The sequence below is a fragment of the Takifugu rubripes genome, chromosome 3 (assembly GCF_901000725.2).
Source record: "Takifugu rubripes chromosome 3, fTakRub1.2, whole genome shotgun sequence".
Lineage (NCBI taxonomy): Eukaryota > Metazoa > Chordata > Actinopteri > Tetraodontiformes > Tetraodontidae > Takifugu > Takifugu rubripes.
This window is the reverse complement of record NC_042287.1, coordinates 7,521,991-7,545,695: the sequence shown is the minus strand read 5'-3', so window position 1 is coordinate 7,545,695 and position 23,705 is coordinate 7,521,991. Positions and strand designations below refer to the sequence as shown.

At 45.9% G+C, this 23,705-nt stretch overlaps 1 protein-coding gene across 5 annotated transcripts in view; it reads left to right on the top strand.

Moving 5' to 3' along the window:
* The window catches only part of kazna (kazrin, periplakin interacting protein a), a 100,689-nt gene extending 78,154 nt beyond the window's left edge, over positions 1 to 22,535 (top strand). For 2 of the 5 annotated variants that reach the window (XM_029833551.1, XM_029833554.1), the window contains 14 exons: positions 2,873 to 3,064; positions 10,106 to 10,242; positions 10,533 to 10,703; positions 11,192 to 11,275; positions 11,974 to 12,163; positions 13,375 to 13,511; positions 13,758 to 13,869; positions 19,100 to 19,302; positions 19,376 to 19,494; positions 20,261 to 20,492; positions 20,584 to 20,685; positions 21,144 to 21,310; positions 21,455 to 21,596; positions 21,759 to 22,535. In XM_029833551.1, coding sequence (XP_029689411.1) covers positions 2,873 to 3,064; positions 10,106 to 10,242; positions 10,533 to 10,703; positions 11,192 to 11,275; positions 11,974 to 12,163; positions 13,375 to 13,511; positions 13,758 to 13,869; positions 19,100 to 19,302; positions 19,376 to 19,494; positions 20,261 to 20,492; positions 20,584 to 20,685; positions 21,144 to 21,310; positions 21,455 to 21,596; positions 21,759 to 21,917 — 2,147 coding nt within the window. In that variant the 3' untranslated portion in view covers positions 21,918 to 22,535. Of the gene's footprint in view, positions 1 to 2,872; positions 3,065 to 10,105; positions 10,243 to 10,532; positions 10,704 to 11,191; positions 11,276 to 11,973; positions 12,164 to 13,374; positions 13,512 to 13,757; positions 13,870 to 19,099; positions 19,303 to 19,375; positions 19,495 to 20,260; positions 20,493 to 20,583; positions 20,686 to 21,143; positions 21,311 to 21,423; positions 21,597 to 21,758 lie in introns of those variants that run through there. The other 3 variants (XM_029833552.1, XM_029833553.1, XM_029833555.1) reach the window with 3 other exon arrangements.
* Positions 22,536 to 23,705: the final 1,170 nt, after the last annotated feature.

Here is a 23,705-nt window from a genome sequence, read left to right as displayed (position 1 = left end):
TGATCTGCTTTGTAAAAGCTCCGTGTCTAGGTCTGTCCGCTACAGCTTTATGACGCTGTAAACAGTATTTGAATTGTGACTGCGAAGCTGTTTTTTCACGCCTACTTTGGAGCGGCTGTTATCAGCTCTATACCGCTCCGTGCTGTCCCTGCTCTCCCTGCCAGCTGCCTGAACAGAAACGCTGTGGGAACAATGGGCCACTTAATTGATTTTTTTACCCTCCAGCAACAGGGAAAAAAAGCTGAACCCCCACTACGTGCTTCCCTCCCATCCGAGGGACTATTTCCCCCCTCTAGACACGCGTGATGTTCCCTATCAGCTCTCTTCCCATCCCCAGTTCATTTTCAGCTGCCTTGTGGTCACTGAACTGTCTGACAGGCTGTTGGTTCTTTGGTAACTTTGGTTTCCCAGTTTTATTGGGGTGTGGGGTGTGTGTGTGTGTGTGTGTTGTTTCCAGACCTGGCCTGGAAACAACCAGTTTCCAGGCCAGGTCCGTCACAGAGGAGTGAGAGATGACCCGGAGAAACTTTAAACGCGATGGGTTATTTTCTTTCCTTTTTCAAATGGTTGTTTTTCGCTCTATTAAATCCAGGATGACGGACCTTCTGTCCTCGCTGAAGAGCAAATTTAATGAGCAGTTCCCGCCACTCGGCGGGTGTGTTAGAACGGCGACAGGAGTATTTACTAGGACAGCTTTAACCATTTGCTTAAATATTCATACAAATACAGAAGGATGCTAATGAGATTCATGATTTGCTGCCACCAGCTGCATGTCGGCTGATGCATGGCTGCTATTATGCAAATGCCCACATTCGAGCAGCCTGTTTGCACCCGTGGCCTGAGAAGGAGACTTTATTTACCGTTGCCATGAATCATAATAAGCGCAGGCAGAGTAATTATGATCTCGATGACCGCTTTCAGAATCCGAATGAATCAGAAGCAGAGAGAGGACGAGGGTTGGATGAGGGTAGATATTATGTTGACAGTTAAGGATGTTTTCATGACCCCCGTCCTGCTCACAGATGTGGCAGAAGCCACAGAGCCGTCTTAAACCAGCAAAATTAACGAAAAATCGATGCGTAAGTCTGTGTTAATAACTAATTGGACCAGTGTCACAGCTAATGTTGCAGCTATAGTTTTAGCCTCGGCCTTTTCAGAGGTCTCCCACATATTTGAAGCACATTTTTACCCCCCTATTTATACCACAGTTATTCAAACCTGTGCCTCAGGAGGGGGATAAGTATTTGTTTTTGGAGTGAATAGAACATCTGATACCAGTTGTGATGGAAACACACTGGCCTCACCGTTCTAACGCCCAAGCGCGTGCTGTCTGAACCGATGTGAAAAATAATCACTTCTATCGGTCACCCTCAAAGTTTTGATTTAATGTTGACGTTGCGTGACTGCTGTTATCCGAGCTGGAGGGGCTGGATGTGGGCGGTGGATGTAACGTGCGCTGCGACGAGACGACAAGTCGAACATTTCTTATGAGACTTTCCCCTCAGGGCGGCCTTGTTTGCTCAGCATTGACAGAGTGCAGCTGCTGAGGTGCGCTGACAGACGCCTCAGAGGGGACATTCTGCGGGAATGAGCTGCTCATCCCAGAGGGAAGAGCGGGAGAGATTAGGCTTATCTGGACGCTCCTACTCTGCCTGATATTTGTAATGCAGAGCTACAGTGTGGCGGCCGCGCAGACATGGAAGAATAGGTGGCTGTGAATAATGGTGCCTCCCCTTCTGCCACCTCTGATTGTCTTATCTAAAGCGCTCCAGCCCTCTCCTGGTCTGCACCAGGCAGGACCAACCAATAATTTATCTCTTTTTACCTTCAGCCTCGAACCACTGGAACATACACGGAGCGCTAACCTCGCATTTTGTTATTGGATCAGAAATGTGAAATATGTGTTGAAGTCGCAGGGTCAGTCAGTCTCCGGGTGGACCGTCAGGATATTCGAATTATTTGGATGAAGTCAGTGAAGGCATCACAGCTGTCTTTGAGGCATGCTTGAGCATTCTTATTAGCCGTGGCTAAATCTGCTATTTAATACATTCTGCTGCAGTTATCTCTAAACTCCCACAGGCTGAGACTGCTTGACTGTTTTTTGGGCATCTCTTTTGTGTTCCTTTAATTTTATCTACATAGTAGATACATAGTTTTAATGGAGGGAATGTAATGCATGTATTCATAAAGCTAAATCGAAGGACATAAGGGAAACCAGTAAACAGGCTCCTTTCCCACTTTGATAAGCAGCAGGAAGTGCAGCGACAAGTTTCCTCCTCTTTGCTGTAGTGACGAAATCCATTTTCATTCATGGCCTGGGGAGATAAATCCGTCTCTTTTAGCTTGTAAACAATGGAGGCATGATCTGCAGACTGTACCAAAGTGGCTCCGAAGGTTCCACAGAGGCGGGTTCGCTCTCACAAGTAGGGAGCCATTATTTCAAATGTGTGTTTCTTGCCACGCTCCTGAGTGCCTCGGTCAGGTCGGCGCTGCTCCAGCTGCTCCTTAAAAGGCGGCTGTATTATCAGGTCCATTAAGAGCAACTCGGGGTAATGACTCTCCATTTGCCAGATTTTTTTTCTCTTGGCCTTTCTCCTAATAACATCTTTTACATTTCATTTTCATCATTTAGCGGGCGGCTCATCTTCTCGGCCACTCGCGCGTCGCCCTGAGCCAAAATTAGGTGGCCAAAAAGCCTTGTGGGAAACAGATATTCAGTTCAATATCTGAGGAGAAAGGTTGGGAACTACAGCCAGTCATGACCTGCGAGCAAATAATAAAAATGCTTTTGCATTCTGCCTTGTGGCCTGACGATCAGCTCCATGTCTGTGGTGAAGCGCGTTTGCTAAGCGTCCCGTTTTCTCGTTTGCAGTCCTGCTGCGTGAGGAGGTGGCCCAGCTCCAGGAGGAGGTGAGCCTGCTGCGGCAGATGAAGGACATGTTGAGTAAAGACCTGGAGGAGACCCAGGGAGGCTGCTCGGCCGACGTGCTCTCTGCCACCGAGCTCCGCGTGCAGCTGGCCCAGAAGGAGCAGGAGCTGGACCGAGCCAAAGAGGCCCTGCAAGGTAACCGCCCAGCAAAGAATTAAAGGGGAGGTTTATGGAAATGTCCAGACTGTTGATCCCTTTTCCTATCTGGAACAGCCTCAGTCTGTTTGGTCTCAGTCTGCAGCTAAGCATCCTAAACCTCGCCTCGTGCGTTTGTTGTGTTGGGGTGCATTTTTGCAATTCTTTTTTTGACTTTTACTGAGCATTTGGATTGTGCTTTAGGCAATATTCATCACAACACAACACTGGTAACAAGAGTTGTTGAGTCGAGCTGTTTTCTGAATGTTAAACGCATTTAAAATGTGTAAAATCACCTCAATCGGTGGATTAGTTCCACTTCAATCAAGTCCAATTACGAAATATAGTTTTGTTACAATGTATAACAGCCATAACTTCTCCTTATTCTTTTAGCCGGCATATGAACTTTTCGTCACTTTAATGTCACTTTAAAAGTTAGAACAAAAATAGAATTTCCGTAAATATCTCTATTTGAAACAGAAAGAATAACAGTGAACTGAAGTTTGTTTGAGTTCACATTAAGTTTTCCTTTCACTTTTTTCCTGCATCTGGACATCATTTGTTTTCATTTGCTTTTGTGCAGACATGAAATCAATTCTTATTGAATTAGCCAGAGGAGCACTATATATTTACTTTGTCAAGGACAATTGTCCTTAATCAACACAGAAATCTGCAAATAATGAGGCAAGAAAACATGCTTTCATCAGATTAACTCGCGTGGAGATCCTGGACAGCACAGTCGTAGTTCTCATGGTCGGCTTTAAAAATAGTCACTTTACCAAGTGAAAACATTCTAATATATGTGGTGTAAAACTATTTCTTTCAACCATATTGTGTTTAATTGAGAATCTGTCACACCGTGGTGACTGAAGCCCATTAACACCATGCGTTATGCTCCATTAGACCTATTTTTTTTATATTCGGAGCTGTGTAGTAACCGTAAACGTCCGTATCCCCTCAGCCTGACTGGAGTAATGCAGATATATGCCTACAGGATCAAGGAAAAGAAGCTGCCCGTGATGCCTGCAGCTTTAGCCCGGCAACAGCAGGGATATCGACCAGGAGTCTTGGTCAACAATGCTGACGACAACAGTGGCGGATGGTTAGATATCGTTAATTCAGGTGAAACTATGTCACCTGACAGAAAAGCCACAGTTTATTCCAATTCCCAGTCAACAATCGGAAATAAGACCTTTGTCCGGGCTGATAGCAGCTTTAAACTGCATTAATCAGGTTAGGGTCCAATCTGATTAGCTGATCATTTACAACTCTACAGTTGTGCCTCAGGTTCCACATTGATGCCCTCTCGTCTTGGTCCACAGTAAAGCAATAAGACAGAAAATGGGTCTCACTTTCCCACGAGTGTCCACCAACAGTCACGTTCAGAAGGTCCAACTAAAAATGTTCAGAGGTGAAGACATTAGTGGTAAATTGGCCAATAATGTCAATAAGATTCACATTCAGATCCCTCATTGCCTCATCTCCACGCTCCATAAGCTAAGCTCCGCCCCTCAGAAATGACATCAGTCCACCGTCTTGGACTCTTGAACATACAAACATTTGTTGTTACATGTTATAACTGTTGTTACGACGGTTATAATAGCTGGGACCAAAACAGGCACAAACACGTTTCACTCGACAAATTGACTGCGTCTGGTCCTAAAATTGACCTTTAACCTTTGCTAATATAGTCAGATTTGTCTGTTTAACACTACATTTCCTTTCTGTTTGATGCACGCGGGAATATGAAATAGACATTTGGAGGCTGGTTCAGACTCCTTTCAAGCACTGAGTGGAATGTAATAAACTGGTAACGCAGAAAGAGCAGATGAACTCTTCTCTTTAGTTCTTCAGCTCCGTGTTCACTGCTAAAAGCTTCATATCGTGTTTGCACCACTCAACATCTGTTAATGAAGGCTGAAGTTGAGGAACATCAGCCCCCAAAAGACATTCTGGTTGGTTTGGAGGCCCAAAATGTTCAGTGGAGGTGGATTTGAGTGAAAAGACTGACCACCGGTTGGTCTGAACCATGCGTGCTGTCAGGAATCGGATGGACTTGTTCACCGTCTTCAGCACCACTTCTTCTTCTTTTTACTTTCCTTCCATCTTCCTGACAGCTGCAGGACTCCAGCAGCTATTGTAAGCAGCAGCAGTCAGTGGGTTGTGGTTCTGGTTCTGGTTCTGGTTCTGACCCGCCTGTATTTGCAGCAGGACATGAAAACATATCTATCAGCCTGTGTTCTCTCCTGGTGCTGCTGTTCCAGCGGCTACCAATGCGTTCAATGTTCAATGTTCTCCACGGCAGCGAGGGTGGTAATTTGTCCTCCTGCATTAAAAGACAGAACATTTGAGGCCTTTTTTCTTAAAGATTTCACCAGATGTTCCGTACTTTCAAATGCATTCATGCTAGCCATCCGCTTGTCCACCGGAACATTTTGTACAAAAGCAAAGCTGAAAGCTGTTGGAGACTCTGAGAGAACAGAGACCTTTGTTCTGGCTCTCTGCTTCAGGAGTTCTGGCGACTTGTTCTCATAACGTCCTCCAGCAGAACTTTGATCTCATGTAGTGTCTGAGTATCATTAGTCAGACAGGTGAAGTGGGCGGGGCTAATGTGAAAAGCAGAAAAGCCCGTGGCTAGGAACAGCTTTAAGAAACAGCTTATACAAACGTTACAAGATTGTCTACAACACGTGTAAATCGTATAGCGTCGTACAAGGAATGTGACCTCTGCACAGTGGGGAGTCTGTGGCAAAAGAGGGCGATACCTCCGCCACAAATGGACAAACAGTGTGCACAGGTGAAGAGCATCATAGGTGCTGCAGTGGGAGGGGCCTCAAACTACTTCCTGAGAGTGCAGCACTCCACTTTCCCCTAAAGTGTGAAATAACATGGTCAGAAGGCGCTTTGTGCTTTTCCCTACCACCAGTTATTATTTGTTTCCTTATACATTGTATTACATATACATTTATCATCTCCAAAGAGAAAAGATTGAGTAGTTATTTTTCCGACATTTCCTTGACTGCCAGTGAGTTCTTTGATTGCAGACAAGATGTCGGCAGTCTTCGATTCCCACAGATATTATGGGCTGGCCTGTTGTGGAAGTCAGGCCAGATGTGCGCCAGAGGCTGAATTCTTTTCCTCCAAGAATGAGAGCAATGTTTGCAGAACTTAGGCGCCCTATCTCTCTCTCTCTCCCTCGCTCTCTCTCTCTCTCTCTCTCTCCCTCTCTCTCCCTCGCTCTCTCTCTCTGTGTCTCTCTCTCTCTCTCTCTCTCTGTGCTCTCGCTGCTCAACTTGAGATGAAAAAAAAACTCTGGAATGATAAAGTAGTGGGAACCAAATGTATTACCCTCCGCTGCCTATGAATTCAGGATGAGCTCTCGAAGAGAAAACGCACATTTTCTCCGCACTCACCCATTGTTATGTCCCCGCAGTCTGGCCTTCTTCAGTTTGGTGCGATGCCCAGGTCATTTGAGCATTAAGACCTGTGCCCACGGTGGGTGTTAGCCAACTATTAGCTGCTGAACACTGTCATTGTAACACGGGTAATTGTTAACTTCTTGTGATTGCGGTTTTTGTTGTGCCGCTCGCTGCAGCCCAGGAGCTGCAGCATCAAACAAAAAAAGGCATAGAAACACCCAGAGACCTCTATGGAGACGTGCGTCCTGCACGTTTTTCCGCGGCGCTTGATCTTTTAATTAGCCATTTTCATGACTTACACTGACTCTCAGTCAATCTAGATCTGAAAGGAAGCAGCTCAGCGGCTCCGTGTCATCAAAGAACAGCCTGCCTGCTCTTTTATGTCTGCCAGTCTGTCCTTAGGTGCTTAAACTACACAAATACACACTGTCACACTTGGGCACTTTTGTCAAACCTTTTGTCATGAACCTAATTAAGGCCTTTTATCATGTTTTGTAGAAACCAGTGTTGTACTCATTTACTGGTCTTAAAAGTGCATCTCTTAATAAACATGAACCCACACTTAATGGTTGTTGTACTGTTGTTGTCCTGTTGGGATGATGTTGCATGATGGTGCGTTTGTGGGGGCAATTGTGTCAGGATTCCAGCTGCAGATCTGCGTAAGGTCCACAGTGATGCTCCAGGTTGGGCTCAGGAGGATACATTGGCTTTTAGCTGTGATCAGACACACATAAATTACCACTGTTGGGCCAAAATGGGTTTCTGCTCAGAGAGGCCATCTTTAGAGCACTGATTTATATTCTAGGTGAGACCATGAGATGAGTAATGAGGTGCAGTTAAGGGATCAAAGCGTGATCCTCCCCCCTGATGTGTTAGTTCTGCTTTTTAAATAGCTTGTACACGCTCATCCACACACAAACGTGCACACGTGCAACCCTGAAGATTAGCTTTGGGAGGGCTTGATCTTTTTTCAAGGACTAGCTTATAAGCTCCCAGAGTCAGATATTGTTCATGTTTGTAGATCTATGTTGAATCTTTTCCATTTTTGTCCAAATATTTCCAGAATATCGGGAAAATGCAACACAGATACATTTTTATATGATGGCACGTAGGGTCCTGTGTCATTATTCTGCTTTAAAATCCCTCAAACACCCTTTGGTTTTCTTCCCAAATAATAGTGATAAAAGCCAACTAAGAGGCCGCCGCCACTCTTCCAGCTCAGCACGGAGCCGTTCATCCATTAATGTGAAGGACTCTTCCCCATGTCAGTAAAACCACTGAAAGTTCATTTCCAACGCTGCCACGTCCTCAAACCATTTAATTATCTGCGATAAATGACACGTTTCGCTGAAATGACGTACTGGTTGTTGTTGATGACTGCTGCTGCACAATCACTGTTTTTATCTGACTTGATGAGGAGAGGTAGCAGTTAACAAAGAACCAACCAGAAGGACTATTCAAGGTATGGAAAGTAACTCGTTAGCTAAGTTTACCAGTTATTCCTGTAAAAAACGCCTTCATAACTCGTTATTTTAAAACTGTTCTCTGTTCTCCCCCATAATGATCAAAGGACCGCTATAGGTGGAACACTGCTAGCGCGCAGTGCTACTGATGATGTCGCACAGGATGATAGATTTGCTTTGATGATTCATGACTTGTCTCTGCAATTGTTTGGCCGTTTCTCTTCTTCCAAGAGCAACTTGTTTCTCGTGTCTAAAATCTTTTTATATATGAACATGCTTATTACCGCTATTCAATCGTGTTAGCTGTAATGCATCATATTAATAATGCATCACACATTAATACATAAAATACATCATTTAATAATTTCCTGTCAGCTTCCTGAGATTTTACACCTTGAGAACTATCATTTTTTTTATTATTAAAGGTTTTTAAAAAAAACAAAAAAACAACTCCTGCTCATCTTCTTCTGGCCTTGCTCAGAGCTTTTCCCCCAAACATGATTAAAAAAACAACAAAGCAAACCTACTTGAATTCATCTACAGAGACATGAGAGCAACCAGGATGTAACCAAAGGAAATAACTACTTGCTGAGACATTCGTCTCTGGAAATGATTGAGACCGACGGGTCGTTTCTGCTCGCATTTCTTCCCTTTCCCGCAGCTCCAAACACATTAGTTTAGCTCAGCGTGGCTCCCAGGTGTTTCCCTCATGTGCCGTCTGATAATGAGGTCTGCCTCTTGCACACGTCGGGCGTGGACGCGACGAGGGAACGCCGCCACGGCCCCACCTCTCCTGCATCGTCTGATGGTTAAGCATTGGCCACAGGATCTGGTTTGTGTGCTCCGATCCTCCACGCCACATATAAATACAGAGCTAACAAGCATGAATGGAGCCTTTTGTGGAGCCACAGTGCGTACTTTCTTCTGCCTGACACCACCAGGAAGGTGGATGCTGCCAAAAAGCGGCCGCAGGTGCAGCGCGTGACGCCGCCTTGGCTCATCTCAAATACAGCTTTCATCGCACTTCCTGGGGCAGGTGCTGGGAGGTTCCTGTTCCTCCGCCAGTCAGGGTTTTTCCTTTTTGAACGTGTGCGGGTGTAAAATTGCAAAATTATAAAATTATTCTCTAAAACGATTCTCCCCTGAGATGTGAACATCAGGCAGTTGACTAAATTCATCACTGTCATGACAAAGAGAAGAAGAAGAGGGACATCCAGCAGTCGAGGCTGTGCTGTGGAGAAACAAGAGAAGGTTGCCAGACGCAGCGAGAATACATAAAATGTAAACAAAGCATATATTAACCGCGTGCAGAGATGGCTGGAGGGAAACGGCTTTAGGCGAACCAACGTCTGGAAAATCACCAGGCCAGAAATTCAAGAGAAAGCAAGTGAGGAGGAGTGGGGGGGGGGAGAAGAAGAAGAAGAAATGTTGTTTCTGAAAAAATTAGAGCTTCTGTGAATAACTACACTCAGCTGCATTCTTCATCGTGACGTGTGGGTGAGTTGCCAGAGGATTAGAGAGGAGCGTGCGGCGGAGAGATAGACAGGACGGCTCGCCTTTGATTCGCCCTTTTATCAGCGCGCGTTCGCGGCAGAAACAGCGGGCACGTTTGTCTCGCCCCATTCCATTCCTGAAAGTCATTAAAATGCAGTTAGTCCGAATAAAAGTATGAAAGCGTTTAGAGGTTAGCTGACCCCTTTCAAAGTAATTAAAGTTGCTCCTCCCCCACCAGCAGTAATTGCCATAGAGGTTCCGAACATTTGGTGCTGTCAATACATTTTCTTTGAGGAAAAACTGTCTTTATTGTGAAGGTACGGGCGAATAAATGGTACAAGGCAGATGAAGCCAGGCGTTGCACTAGAACCTAAACCCAGCTAGCATAATTGCTTCATCCCACGTTGACTTAATATTGGTTCCCTGTTGTTTTTTCTTATGCTGGTAATTGCAAACGCGAGAAAGCACAAGATGTGATGGGATGGCACATTAAAATAACTGAATGCATTAATCGTAACATCCATCCCAAACATTTTTACAGCCTGAAGTTGCACCTATGTGACCCGAGGTTCCGGACTTCATCAACTATCTCAACTCTCCCGCTGTCCTCTGGTGGAAACGTTGAGCTCTCTTCTCTCTCTTCTTCTCCTCCTGCTTCGTCGCAGCCATGAAGTCGGACCGTAAGCGTCTGAAAGCAGAGAAGGCCGACCTGGTGAACCAGATGCAGCAGCTTTACGCCACCCTGGAGAGCCGAGAGGAGCAGCTCCGCGACTTCATACGCAACTATGAGCAGCACAGAAAAGTGAGCACTTTAATGAGACCGTTTTTCTTAAAACAAACCCGAATTTCTGACTCATGTTATTAGTAAGAGCACAAACTTTCTTCTGAGTGTGTTAATGGTTATTCTGCAGTTCTAGCCGCCCAATATTGACCTTAAACTTTAACTGACTTTTCAAAACTTTGCTTCTTTGAAATGCTGCTTTTTTTTTTAAATCTCGTGACAGATATTCGGTATTAATAAACAGCAATTTCATCCTGATTTCCAGTCCAGTTGAATTCTGTGCTTGAGAGTGATCAGCGTCTCTGTGCTAGGAGAGTGAGGATGCGGTGAAGGTGCTGGCCAAAGAGAAAGATCTGCTGGAAAGGGAGAAGTGGGACCTGCGTCGGCAGACCAAGGAGGCCACGGAGCACACGGGGATGTTGCGCTCGCAGCTCGACCTCAAGGAAAACCGCATCAAGGAGCTGGAGGCAGAGTTGGCCATGGTGAGGCAGATCTACAGTCCAAGCCTGCTGATGTTTCATTTAGATGGATATTGTTTTAGTAACCTTTCATCACTCTTTAGAATTGTTTGAATGATTTAAATGTACACTGAAGAAGGAACAAAAAGAGCAGATCTTAAATGGATCATTTACATTTCGTTCTGCCTCATGAGGTAATGGTAATGATAAGTCCAGCAGTACCTGAATGCCTCTGCACGCCACCCTGATTGAGTAAACTCCTAAGACAATTTCTACCAACCTCGCTGCCGTCACACGTGTTCACATCTTTCGCTGTAAGGACTGATGCCTAATTAGTTGGGTTGGCGTGCAGGTTTTAACATGACCAAATCAATTCGATGTCCCGCCACTAGAGGGCGCCTCGTCTTTACTGTGAGGTCAGAACAATGAGTCTGTACTGCCAATACAAACTGATCACGCACAAAGTCTTTGAATGTGTAGTAGAGCTGTCCTCATGTCTCCAACCCCCCCAGATGAGTAACTGTGTGAATCAGAGAATGGAGTTCCGGGTGTTTGAGCGGGTTGCTGACAGGGACTACTCTCCTAGGGTCTTGGCGGTAAGACGGGTCACCAGCATTCAATTTGGTCCTTTGTCAACTCTCCCACTCCCAATTATCCCCCCTAATTGTGACATAATTGTGATCTTTGGTAAAGCCCCTCCTCCGGTGCACGTTTTTGACTAACCCTCGGAAAACCCCGACTTATCCCAGTGGTCCTAACACGCGTGATCCTGCTGATTCCTGCTGTGGTTGATCGGAACATGTCATGGGTCTAATCGGGCCTGGAGTAATGATCGGGGATGCATTTTCTTTTCAACACTCTGAAAACTGATGACCGTTTGCTTTTGCATGTCAGTCGGGATGATAGCTCGGCATTGCTAGCTGGAGCTAATTGTGAGCAGGTCGATTGATCCGCAGCCTGTCATCACCGTAGCATGAGAAAGGCATGAGTGTTTACGCACACAATGGGGAAAAAAAACAGCACAAATTGCACCTTTCATTTCGATCGTTGTTAAAAAATATTTAAAATGTATTCATGAAATACATCCTATTATGGAGATTATCAAGTTTTACGCACAAATCTCTTCACCGTCCACCCAGAAAGGAAACTGTAGTAGCTCCAGTGAAGACGTAAATTCGCACACAGAGATTTTATAGCATGTGGATGAATACACAAGTAATGAGGTTTTCCTTAAAAACAGCCTTGAAAAGTCTAAAGCATGACCACATGTCTGATTGTTTCTGCTTGTCTTAAGGCCAAGCAGTCCCTCGCCACCCTGACCAAGGATGTGCCCAAGCGTCACTCTCTGTCCATGCCAACTGACGCCGTTGTCAACGGCAACAACCAGGAATGGGTGATGCAGGCAGACCTTCCGCTGACTGCTGCTATCAGACAGAGCCAGCAGACCCTCTATGTGCACACGGGTCATCCCACTGACAGACAAGGTAGGCCTCACGGAGCACACACACACTCACACACACACACACAGACCCACTGCGGGTGCTTTCACCATTTTTCCACCATGTTTACCCCCACCTCCTGCATGCTCATGTGAAGCTGAGCCACACGACGCCGCCCTCTCCATTCGCTCAGTGTGACTGTGTTGGTGGTTAATGGCGGCTCCCCCTGCATTTCATGTGCTTTCTGCAGCCGTCACAGTGATATTTCTGTTCCGGTTTGTGTCCACAACAAATAATGACATATCTAGATGTGTCTGGTTGACTTATACCGGTGGACATTTGCTCTGCAGGTTCACCTTTTGTCTTCTATAGACACATTTGCCGCTGACACGTGTCACAAAAGGGTTATTCATGGTCCCTTTATGTAACCAAGTAGACATTTATTTAAAGTCAACCTAGTCATTCATCTTGCTTGTACCTGACACGTGCCAACTGCTACCAGTTCCTTCTTAAATTTCTATATTTTGATTTACAATGATCTTACAGGAAACGGCTCGATGCTGCCCCTATGGTCACCAGTGGTACTGCATGGGTTGGTCCGAATCAGCAATCTTTCAGAAAAATAAATGTAAAAAAGAACAACTATAGTTCATGGCTTAAATACTGCATCCATGTTTGTGTGTGTGTTTAAAAAAGGCATGAATGACCCTTACTGAAACCCAAAGAATCAGCCTTTATTAAATCCCGTCTGAGCAATTATTAAGTTTGCCTTATTATCCACGTCGATGTGAGATCCTTTACAAGCTCTCAGCCTCTTCCAGAAACGCTGAACTGTAAACAGAGCAATCACAGACAAATGGAACCCCCAACCTGACAAGAAATTCCAATACTTATTAGCCTTTGTTCTCTCACTCTTGACAGTCCTCTTTAAAGGTCAATGAGAGCTGCTGTTGTCTGACTGGCACCATCTGAAGAAAGAAAACATTTAAAAAAAACAAAAAAAAAAACCCAGAAACCACGGTTGTGAAATTGATTGTACTGAACGTCTCTGTCCCCCTGTCACGTACAGCAAAGCTGTTCCTTGTTGCCTAGCAACTGCAGATGATTGGAAATGATTGCAGCTCTTTTGTTTTAATCTTCTTTATGTTTGAAATCGCTGTCCCTGGTCACTACTTTTGGTACCCAAACACGCCCTAAAAAAAAAAAAAAACCAAGCCTTTTTTTGCCTGTCTATTCCCCCCCCCTTCCCGTTTTAGTGGCAGCCGTGCGGGTGAGCCCGTGCCACTCGCGTCAGCCCTCCATCATCTCCGACGCCTCTGCGCTGGAGGGGGACCGATCGTCCACGCCGAGTGACATCAACTCGCCGCGCCACCGGACCCATTCACTCTGCAACGTAAGAGCTGCCCAACGCACCCTGTCCTCTGCCAATGCCCCCCCCCACCCCAACCCCCAAGTGTTGTGGCTATTTCCCGTGTTTGCCTCAGCCTGCCATGCTCTCACTCTGCAACAGTGGGTTTTGTGTAGCCGAACGCGTGCATGAGCAGCAGCGCTCCCAGCGTCACTTCCTGCCTGCGTCGACCCCCCGCTCTCCACCTGGTCCGTCTTACTCATCCCTCCTTCTCTCTCCTTCTTCCCACAGTCCCTAGAAGATCTGGAGGAGGCGAAGCGTAAGAAGAAGAAAGAGAAGATGGGGCTGGGCTCTCTGTCGCGCGTCTTCACCCGCGGAAAGCAGCGCAAATCCCTCGACCCCGGTTTGTTTGATGGTACTTCGACACCTGAGTATTATATAGAGGAGGATGCAGACTGGTAACGGAACACGCTGTGAGAGCAAACCCCACTGGCGGGAGAACCTGCTGCGCTCACCGGCGGCGTACATGTTGAAACGGGCACGTGTGCGCCGGCCGAGGCGGCGTGGGGGTGGGGTGGGGGGGGGGCGGTGGGCGCGTGAGAGCGTTCGCATGTCTGAATGCTGGAGGCGCGCCTCACTTCACCGAAGGGTGACTCCTAGCGAGCGGATGGCCCCCTGTATGTATGTATGTACAGTGCTTTAAACACGGCGGACAGAGCGTGGCGGCGGCGGCGGCGGCCAGGCGGACCCGTTCCATCGTACCTGCTGTGTTGCTGGAGCTTTGAATTGTTCCTGACGTTTATTGTTTGTTTTGTTTTCGCTCAACTGGAAACTTGAAGGACTGCTGTACCTGTAAATAACAGTCGATGTGCACATTGTGTAAATGTCCCCTTGTCCTGAATGCCTTTTTGACTCCTCCCCCACCCTCACACCCTTTTAACTTCCTGTTAATTGTCTTGCTTGGTTGTCCCCCCCCCCCACCCCCCCTAACCACCACCTCCCTCCCTCCACGCTGCCATGGTGAGAACAGTTTCCTGTGGGCAACATGCAGACTCCTCAATCCCGCCGGACGCGCACATGAAGCCGAACAGGAAATACCCGACCTTTGCTTTCTATCTGCTGAGATAGAAGTGACATGTATGATGCACGTGTGACATGCATGCACGTGGCCCCGCTCCCCACATGCATGCAGAACAACAACAAAAAAAACCTGCAGAAATGTCTTTTTTTTTTTTCTGGTTGCTGAGGACAAACCAAAATGAAAAGAGAGGTCAGTTGCTGCGTCTGTGCCATTTATGATCATTTCTTTATACAAGATTTGGCTTAATGTAGCCTCAACTAAACACTGTTGTGATCCAAACGATACAAATTAAGGGCAGCAAAGTCCCCAACTCCAACGTTGCACCAAAAAAAGGCTTTTCGTAATTTTCCTCCAATGAGATCGTGCAGCAGCGTAGAGTCATGTAAAAAATAGAGGGGGGAAAAAAGGAAACTCATTCTGAAATAAGCGTCATGAAAGCCATTATGACAGTTTAGCTGCCAGCACTAATACAACAGATATCAGACGGCTCCTTTCTACCCCTTCATTTGCTTTAGCAGCCTGAGCAGAGAGCGGCCGTCAGAACGACTCGTGCCAACTCATAAAAGCTGAAATATATAGAAAATGCATATTTTTTTCCTCCCGTGACCTGGTGAAAGCAGCGGAAATATTCCAATATAGAGTTTATTCCATCACTTAAGGGGGAGGAAAAAAGCAATTAAGTTGGTGCCAAAGGTTAATAGCATTTCTTCAAGCAAAAGATGTTGGATTATTGTGATCCTTTGGTTGGATGGAGCAGGAGTCTGCACCCCCGCCCCCAGGAAACCTCTCCCCGGCCCGATGTCGAACTAACCCCATCAGAAACCACTGTGGTGGCACCGATGACCCCGGGGGCTGTATTTAACCACCACGCTTGTCAAAAGAACAGGACTAATCTGCTTCAACAGCTATATTTTAGGCTCTCAGGTTCTGAATTAAGGGGCGAATCAAAATTATCCCCATAAAACATCATGTACTGAACTGTATGCATAAGAACAACAGCACAAAGGTTTACTTCATTAAATATTTCATTACCTGTGTGAATATATAGGCTTTGTAGGCTGATTTTTGGTCATTTACCAAAAGATTTTGATGCCCCGCAGCTGAGAGACCATATCTATTGGAGAAAAAATGTATGGATTTAATGTTTTGAGTCTGTTTTATTTTATTTGCCCCCGCAGATATTATACTTTTTGTAAGTGTGAAAAGAGTACAGGAGTAAAAAAATATATTATTAAAGAGTTTTATTTAAAGGGAGGGATGTAGATATCTGCTGTGAGGGTCCAAGCAGAGAACTTTTAAAGGCATGGCAACAAAAAGATACGCGCAAAGAGAGCTAAAAATAAGATTATTTTAAAATAAAATAAATAATTTCCATGTGGCTGTCCTCTCTTTCCCTGTGTTAATGTTTGTGTGTGTGTTCATTCCTTGTATGGCTCTAATCCTGACCTGGCGGGGGGGGGGGGGGGTCCATTTCTAACATATGCATCAGCCTCCCTCAGCCTTGCAAGTCCATCTGTGAGAAGACTCTATCCCAAATCTTCCAAATGGCCTCCTTTCCTCTCTTCCCAAATTCTTCCTGTGACACTGACATCAATCAGAGGGGAAAAGAAGCAGCATCAGATTGTTGGATCAGAGCTCACATGTGTCAGCCAACACCGTCAGCAGTGTTCTGTGTGAGTTTGGGCCCTGACCTCTAACACTGACCCCTCCCATTTGTCTCACCTCCACCCGACTCTCCACACAGTCAAGTGACCCGGAAAGTTATCGATCGGCTTTGCTTTAAAAACGGGTCGCCGGCTGTGTTTGCAGTTGTGATGCTAACATCACACGAGAATGTTGGATTTAAGCACTTCTTCAAGTTATGTTTGATTTTTTTTTTGTTTGTTTATTGAAAGTCTAAATACCCATCAGAGCTATTAACCCGTACCTATTAGCCTGTTAGCTTCTCTTAGCCTAGTCAGGAAATGTGGTGCATAACACACTTGTTTTCTCTGACATAGCGACAAATTGCTACGATTACACGCTCAGTAGAACTCTTAAAACAAATAAGCAGCGCCAAACCGCATTACTACAAACTTTAATTACACTCGGGTGTTTTTATTGTGGGGGGGGGTTCAGAATTTGCATGTGTCAGGTTCAGGTGGTAACGCCTTTTCATTACTTTTGTATCTGCCGCTGGGCGGGCGAGTGAGTGCTGTCATTAAAATGTGGAACGGAATCATTTTTTAAAGGGCAATATAAATGAAAACCCAGTTACTATCCTAATTTTGTTAACTGGGGGATGGTTGAGTTGATGCTGGAAATGTTTGTATTCCTGCTCAACACCAAGAAACAAGCATTTTCCTGCAGCATCAACCAGTGGAGGCTGCCACATTATCCAATCTAGGGTTTAATAAGACAAAAAAGAGATAAATTGTGTTTTTTGTACACTTATAAATGTCTAAAATTGTTCCACATAGACCCTGCTACACAATCACTGTCATAAATCCTCCATATTGCACACCGAGGGCAGTAAAAACCTCCCCAGCTGTCGCAAACCCTGGAGTTGTTCTGGTCCGTGCAGGATAAAGACAAGAATCGTAGGCAGAATCCCGGTAATCATCAAGATGAGCCTCTCACAATGTGACTGGAGATAAGCCAAGTTATTAACTAACCAATGAAAAGGCATATGGGACAAAGAGGCAGAACATAAACAACCCTTTAGTTTCTCTGGGCAATGACGGTAAAACGGGGCAGAAAATGACAAAAAGCAGGGAGCTGCGGCTGTGATGGAGGACCACCGACACAAGGGCTCGATTCTGCCTCGTGTAGAACTTCTGTATTTTTCATCGTGCCAGTCACAGTTTCAGTATCGACTCAGATAAAGGCCACCAAAGCCCTCACAATGATAGTGGTGTAGCTCTCAGTGGGCTTTTCCAAAGGCCCGACAGGGTCACCGAGAGTGCAGACTCGCACAGTGTGGACCCTCACCCACATCTCAGACGGTTCATTCTGCAGTTGTTAGTGCGAGCCGCCTTTGTTGGGATGAAAAACAGAGCTGGTATCCAGGCAGGCGTGCGCTGACGGACGTGGTTCCTTATGAATCGCTCCCATGAGGCCAGCTTCATTTCATGCATCGCTCAATGGGGGGACATAAAAGCTCGCAGCCTGAGATGAATTGCTGAATTTCAGGTTTTTATGAAGCCATCTTTGTGGTCCCTGCACGCATTCAGGCATGAATCTCTATTGTGTAAACTCACAGTGGGGCAGTAAAGCCTCCTGGAGAACAGAGTTTCCTCATCAGAACGGAGACATTAAGAGATTCCAATTGGTGACATTAATCAATATCAGCTTAACATTTCAATAAAAAAGAATTTTGGCAACAAAGTGGCCCGACAAGAGAACCCTGCGCTCCCTTATTGAGTCTCCAAATGCTTTTCAGAGCGCATTGGTTTACAGCATCCTGCCTGATTCCATAGATCACTGTCCGCTGACCCTGGAATTTGGGGGTGGGAAGTTTCAGGAGTTCCATGGAGCAGTTCCAGTCCTGCACCTCCATTCTCACACCTGCTTATGTGGAGTTCCCCAGGGGTCGGTCGCAGGTTTACTTTAGTTCTCCTTGAAGATTCTTGCACCCTTTACATGATAATGGGGTTTAAATGAAAGAAGATCAAGCCCAGATGTGTTGATATTATGGCCCTGTGGGTCATAATTAAATGATGACAGGTCCAGCTTTGATGGCCGAACACAAATGACTACATTCATTGGCCAAAAAGGTGCTCACATCAGCTCCAAACAATGAAAATAAACTGAGATGTTCCCTAAGTTGCCTAATAAAGCTGAATGGTATGATTGGAATTTAAAGGAAGATGGGAAAGAAGTGCTTTTCTACTGTAAGTATTCTTACTATAGAGGTGAATGAAGCAAGATTGCTGTAATAAGTGTAGATTTGTATTTGTATATGAAATTTTCAGTTTTAATATATAAATGTGTATGATGTGTGCAGTGTCATGTTAAAGCCAGTATTCATAGTTTGCTATGCTTCTTTAGGATATATGTTCTGTCTTCTTTATATTGCACAGTTTCAGGTTTACTTCAGACTTGCCACTGTGTTCTAGTGGAGTAAAAAGTACAGTATTTGACCACTGTGGGGAATTTTCCTGCAGGGCATTAAAATAACATGAGGTCGACATCATTCAGAGGGTTTGTTGTTTACATGCTGATGGCTCATTTGGACAGATGAGTCATGGAAATTCCCCAACAGTAACATCCACCCAGTTAATGGAGGCCCGATGTGAAAACAAGTTGTTTCCAAAATGGTAACTATGGCTACAGCATCACTGCCAAAATGTTGCTTTGCTGTCATGGAGACAGATGTTTAGGATGTCAACCCCGCTCGCCATGAGGACTCTGATTACGTTTATGTTTAGTTCTCCATTGGTTTCACACTGTAATTCTCACTTTGCTTTCTTCTTTATTGCTCGGCCACTGCCACCTCTGCCTCCACTCACACCCGCATCCACTGCACATTTTCCACCCACAATCATCACCCTCCCCTGGGCCACCCTCGCAGACTCGGACAGCCTCTGCAGCCCCACCCGTCTCAGCCTGTCAGACGGCTCGGAGGACCAGCTGGACCGTCTCCAACAGGTGGAGCTGGCCAGGACGACGCCCATGTCTCAGTGGAGGGCGGGCACCGTGCAGGCTTGGCTGGAGGTTGTCATGGCGATGCCCATGTACATCCGCAGCTGCTCAGAGAACGTCAAGAGCGGAAAGGTCGGGCAGAGTCGCAGACGGATGCAGGCAGCACCTCATCTGCTGCAGCAGCTAAAACTCTGGCGTTTTGCAGGTTTTGCTCGGGCTGACTGATGAAGACCTGGAGCTGGGTTTAGGTGTCGGCAGCCTGATGCATCGCCGAAAACTCCGGCTGGCCATCGAGGATTACAGAGATGCTGAGAGCGGTGGAGGGTGAGACACAAAAACTGCCCTTTCTCATTAATCAGCGGAGCAACGCTGCCATCTAGTGGATTAGTCTAGCAACAACAACGCAAAGGCGCTTTTATTTTTCTATTTTATCAAGAAAAAAGTGAAAGTTAAAAAGATCTGTCAGAAAATGTAATGATTTAGGCAGAAAAATACACAACTAACGTAATGCTCAGATCTTTTTTTAACATTTCCCTGTAAATTACACTGCAATATTTTAACAAACAAATTAACTGGTATATGTCAAATAAGTAGAATTTTTGTTGTCATAAACTAATCAGATCCAAAGTGAGCTTATATTATCTTGACATAGTCATAATTATCATTTTTATCTGCAGGTAACCTTTTATTAAATAGTTCAGTAAAAGTAGAAAATCTACTTTAAAGTTTTTAAATAGCAGAAAATAAAAGGATTTAATTATATGTTAAACTGTATATAATATGCATCACTTCGGCTATATGTCTGCATACATAAGCTGTCCATTTTTTTTAAAAACATCCACTGTTTACAACAAAGTCTTCTTTTAAAATTTGCCATCAGTCATTAAGTGATTGGTTCTATCATGCTGTATTAGCATTGTAAAGAAATATGCATTTATTTTATGTCCTATGAATGGTTATAAAGTGAGAGCAGTCCTTGCTCAAGTAAACAATCAGACAAAAGGTGTTTCTTTATATCAGAATTTTAAATATGGAAGTTTGACCGGAGATTGCAGTGTAATCCAAGAATACAATATTTGCTCTAAAACAGGTTGTCCAAGGCTGCAGATCTGGATCACCACTGGGTGGCCAAGGCCTGGTTAAGCGACGTGGGCCTTCCCCAGTACTCCCAGGCCTTCCACAATCACCTAGTGGATGGGCGCATGCTGAACTCGCTGACCCGCCATGACCTTGAACGCCACCTCAACATCACTAAGAAGTTCCACCAGGTCAGCCTGCTGCTTGGCATCGAACTGCTCCAACTGCTGCAGTTCGACAAGGAGGTGAGAACAAGACATGAATCCAGAATATTTTCCAGCTCCGGATGTGAGGAAGGAAGTATTTCAGTGTGATGTCAACATGTTTGACCTCCAGGCCCTGCAGGCCCGTCGGATACAGTGTGAGCACCAGAATGTGGATCCACTGGTTTGGACGTCTCATCGCGTCATCAAATGGATCAGAGACATTGATCTGAAGGTGGGAACCTGGAGACAGGTGGTACAGAGTCAGAGTATCTTCAGCACTGATAATCTTTGAACCAATCCCTCCAGGACACAGCAAATATTTTTTTAAACATGGCTGATTAGGGCTGATGTTTACTATTGGATTCATATTTCCTAAAAGTAATTGTGCTTTTAGCAGCTGCTGTTTGGTCGGAGACTGCAGCCTCAGCTCTGTGATATCAATATAGCCAGTCAACATTGTCTATTGTCTTTATATAGGAACAATCGCCTCCATTACGAGGTGTGACTGAGGCTGACATCCTGTAATGTCCTCAGGGACCGTCAATTTACTGTATGATGACGTCTGGAAAGTCATCAATAGGTTGTTTGTTTAGGGTCAGACCACTTTGAATGCTATTACAGGTCAGCCCAGGCCGCACGACTGCGTTCCAAATGTCACCCTTTAGCCTTCTTTCCCTTCTCCCCTTGCAGGAGTTTGCTGAAAACCTCCTGAATGGTGGCGTGCACGGAGCCGTTATGGTACTGGACCCCACATTTAACACCGAGATCATGGCGAACGCGCTGGGGATCCCCGGCAACAAGCACATGGTGCGCCGCCACCTCGTGGAAGAGATGCAAACGCTGATCGGCTCCGCCTGGTGAGAAGAGGGGGCCCAGGCTGCCGACCCCACCGACCTTTCATCACATTACCCTCATTATCCTCATCAAATGCACTGTTTTCACTGCCTTTTTTTTTTTTGGCCTGTCTCAGAGACTCTGATCTTTCTCACGTCCCCACTCAGGGCTGATGTCCAACAGGACGGCGAGCATCTAGGCCCTGGAACGCCACCAATGCTCCTTCGCCAAAACTCCCTGGGCAGGCCGCCCAGCTCTCTGGGCAGACACGCGGACGACGACAATTCGCTGCGAAGGAGGGCCGTCAAGGTGGTGAAAAAAATGCATTACAAGGGTGTTGCTCCCTCTTTGATTACACAATGTTTGTACCAGACTAGTTCCATTTGTTCGAGGATCAAAGCACAACAGATAATTAACCTCCTATTTAAATGTGAAGAAGTGACAAGATGTGTTTCTTCTTCTTCTTCCTAGCCGCCAACGGGGTTCAGCCCGAAAGCACGCAGCGGGCGGGACACCAGCTGCCACGGCAGCTACGGCTCCCTGCCCCAGGAGGCCCGAGACCAGACCCCGCCCAGAACAGAGGGAAGCCCGATCCGGGGATACGCCAGCATCGAGGTCTCTAACGTGTGAGGTCGCCCCGGCGCCGCCAACCCGGTGGGCCCACCTGAACAGGCAGCACTTTTTTCAAAGGAACACACTTCTTTTTTACAAGGTTCTCTTGTATTGTAGTGTACTTTGATGTCCTTCGGTGCAGTAATTTTCCTTCAAAAAAGCAACAATCGAGACGCTAAATGAGTATTTTTCTAACATTTTGTGTTTTCATGGTCTTTTGTGAACAAGGATCTCTAAACGTTTTCTAGCTGTAGTCAACTTTTCTGGTGGAGAGAAGAGTTTTTAAAAAGTGACTGTTAAATCCGCGGTATTGTGACAATATGGAGTAAAAACATCGCTGTTTAAATTGCTTTATTATGTTTTGCTGTCTGTAAGGCCTTGTTGATGTAGCTTAAAGTACTGGACAAAAAAACCCAAACAAAATATCATTTTGGACATTGTGTTTCATCAAATCAGTTGTGTTCAAACTCCTGTAGCAGCAGCATCCCATTTTCTAAAGACATAAATGCCCCAACAATTGCAGCTAAAGCAACTGCAGAGCTGTTTGTCCAGAAGCCTGCAAGATCAGAAACTGTGCAGATGTTTTTAGGAAAAGTGTTTCTTCCAAGTGAAATAAAGATGTTTTATTGTCCAGTCCCTGTGGTGCCTATCTTGACCTCGTGACAGAAAGTGGGTGTTTCTTCTAAAACACAATAAAGAGAGGCACAAATACGTTTGTGACATTAATCCAGGGGTCACTGGGGTCACACACGCTGCTGCGCATGTCTTTCTTGGTGGCAACAGGCTGGATGTGTTGGGATTTCTGGTTTGTGTCTGTCTTTGGCCTGCAGGGTGTGGTGTTGAGCACAATTGGGTGCAGCTGGCACTGCAGGTGGGCGCACCTGTAGGCAATTTACATCTTGCTGCCTATTTAAGCAGGTTGTGCTTGCCTGTCAGTGCCGGGGTGTCTGGTCGTGTAGGAAGTGTGTTTGTTGGTCTAGTGTGGGAGCTTGGTTGGGTTCCTTGGTGTTGGCTCCTGTTCCTGTGTTCCTGTTGCCCGGAGGGCCGCTCCTATTCCCGTGCTCCCGGTTTTCCTGGAGGGCCGTTCCTGTTCTGTGTCTCCTGGAGGACCGCTCCCGATCCCCATGCGGTCCAGGAGGACTGTTTCTGTTAATGTGTGCTCCCCTTCCCTGTAAATAAAGCCTTTGACCTCCCCACCACTGTGTCCTGGCCTGCGTTCGAGTCCGCTACCACCATGTATCGTAACAGGATGCTTTGCAAAGAACGGGCCTATGAATCATGAAACCACCAACGACGCTGAAGAGGAAACGAGGGTCACGTAAGCGACCGACAGGGTGACTGCGTGAGTGAGGGGACGGGAGGAAGAACCCTCTATATTTACTGATTCCTCAACTGCATTTCCGTGAAGAAGTCCAGTTTCCCTTTGGTCTTGTTGTGTGTTTGGACATGCAGGGTGCTGTGATGCAACGTCCTCGTCACGTGTTGTTTGACAGACCAGAATTAGAGCCGCCCTCAGGGTAAATATGACTTAGTCTGCTGGTGCTAATCTGCACACATTAGCCTGTGCTCTCTGTGACGCAATAAGGGATGTTTCGTCTCGGCCGGTGCGTCATCCAGGTGAGGTGCTCGAGCCACGACCAACTACAGAGTCTGCCCACGACTTTTTCTACCGTGTTTATTTCCGTGTAAATTACATTGCAAAATGACCTCGGCCATCCGTACAATGTATGAATCTACGCCTTTCAGTTAATCATTTAATTAATGACAGCTTCAGTAAACAGCCTCAAGTGTAATAAAGGGAAACTG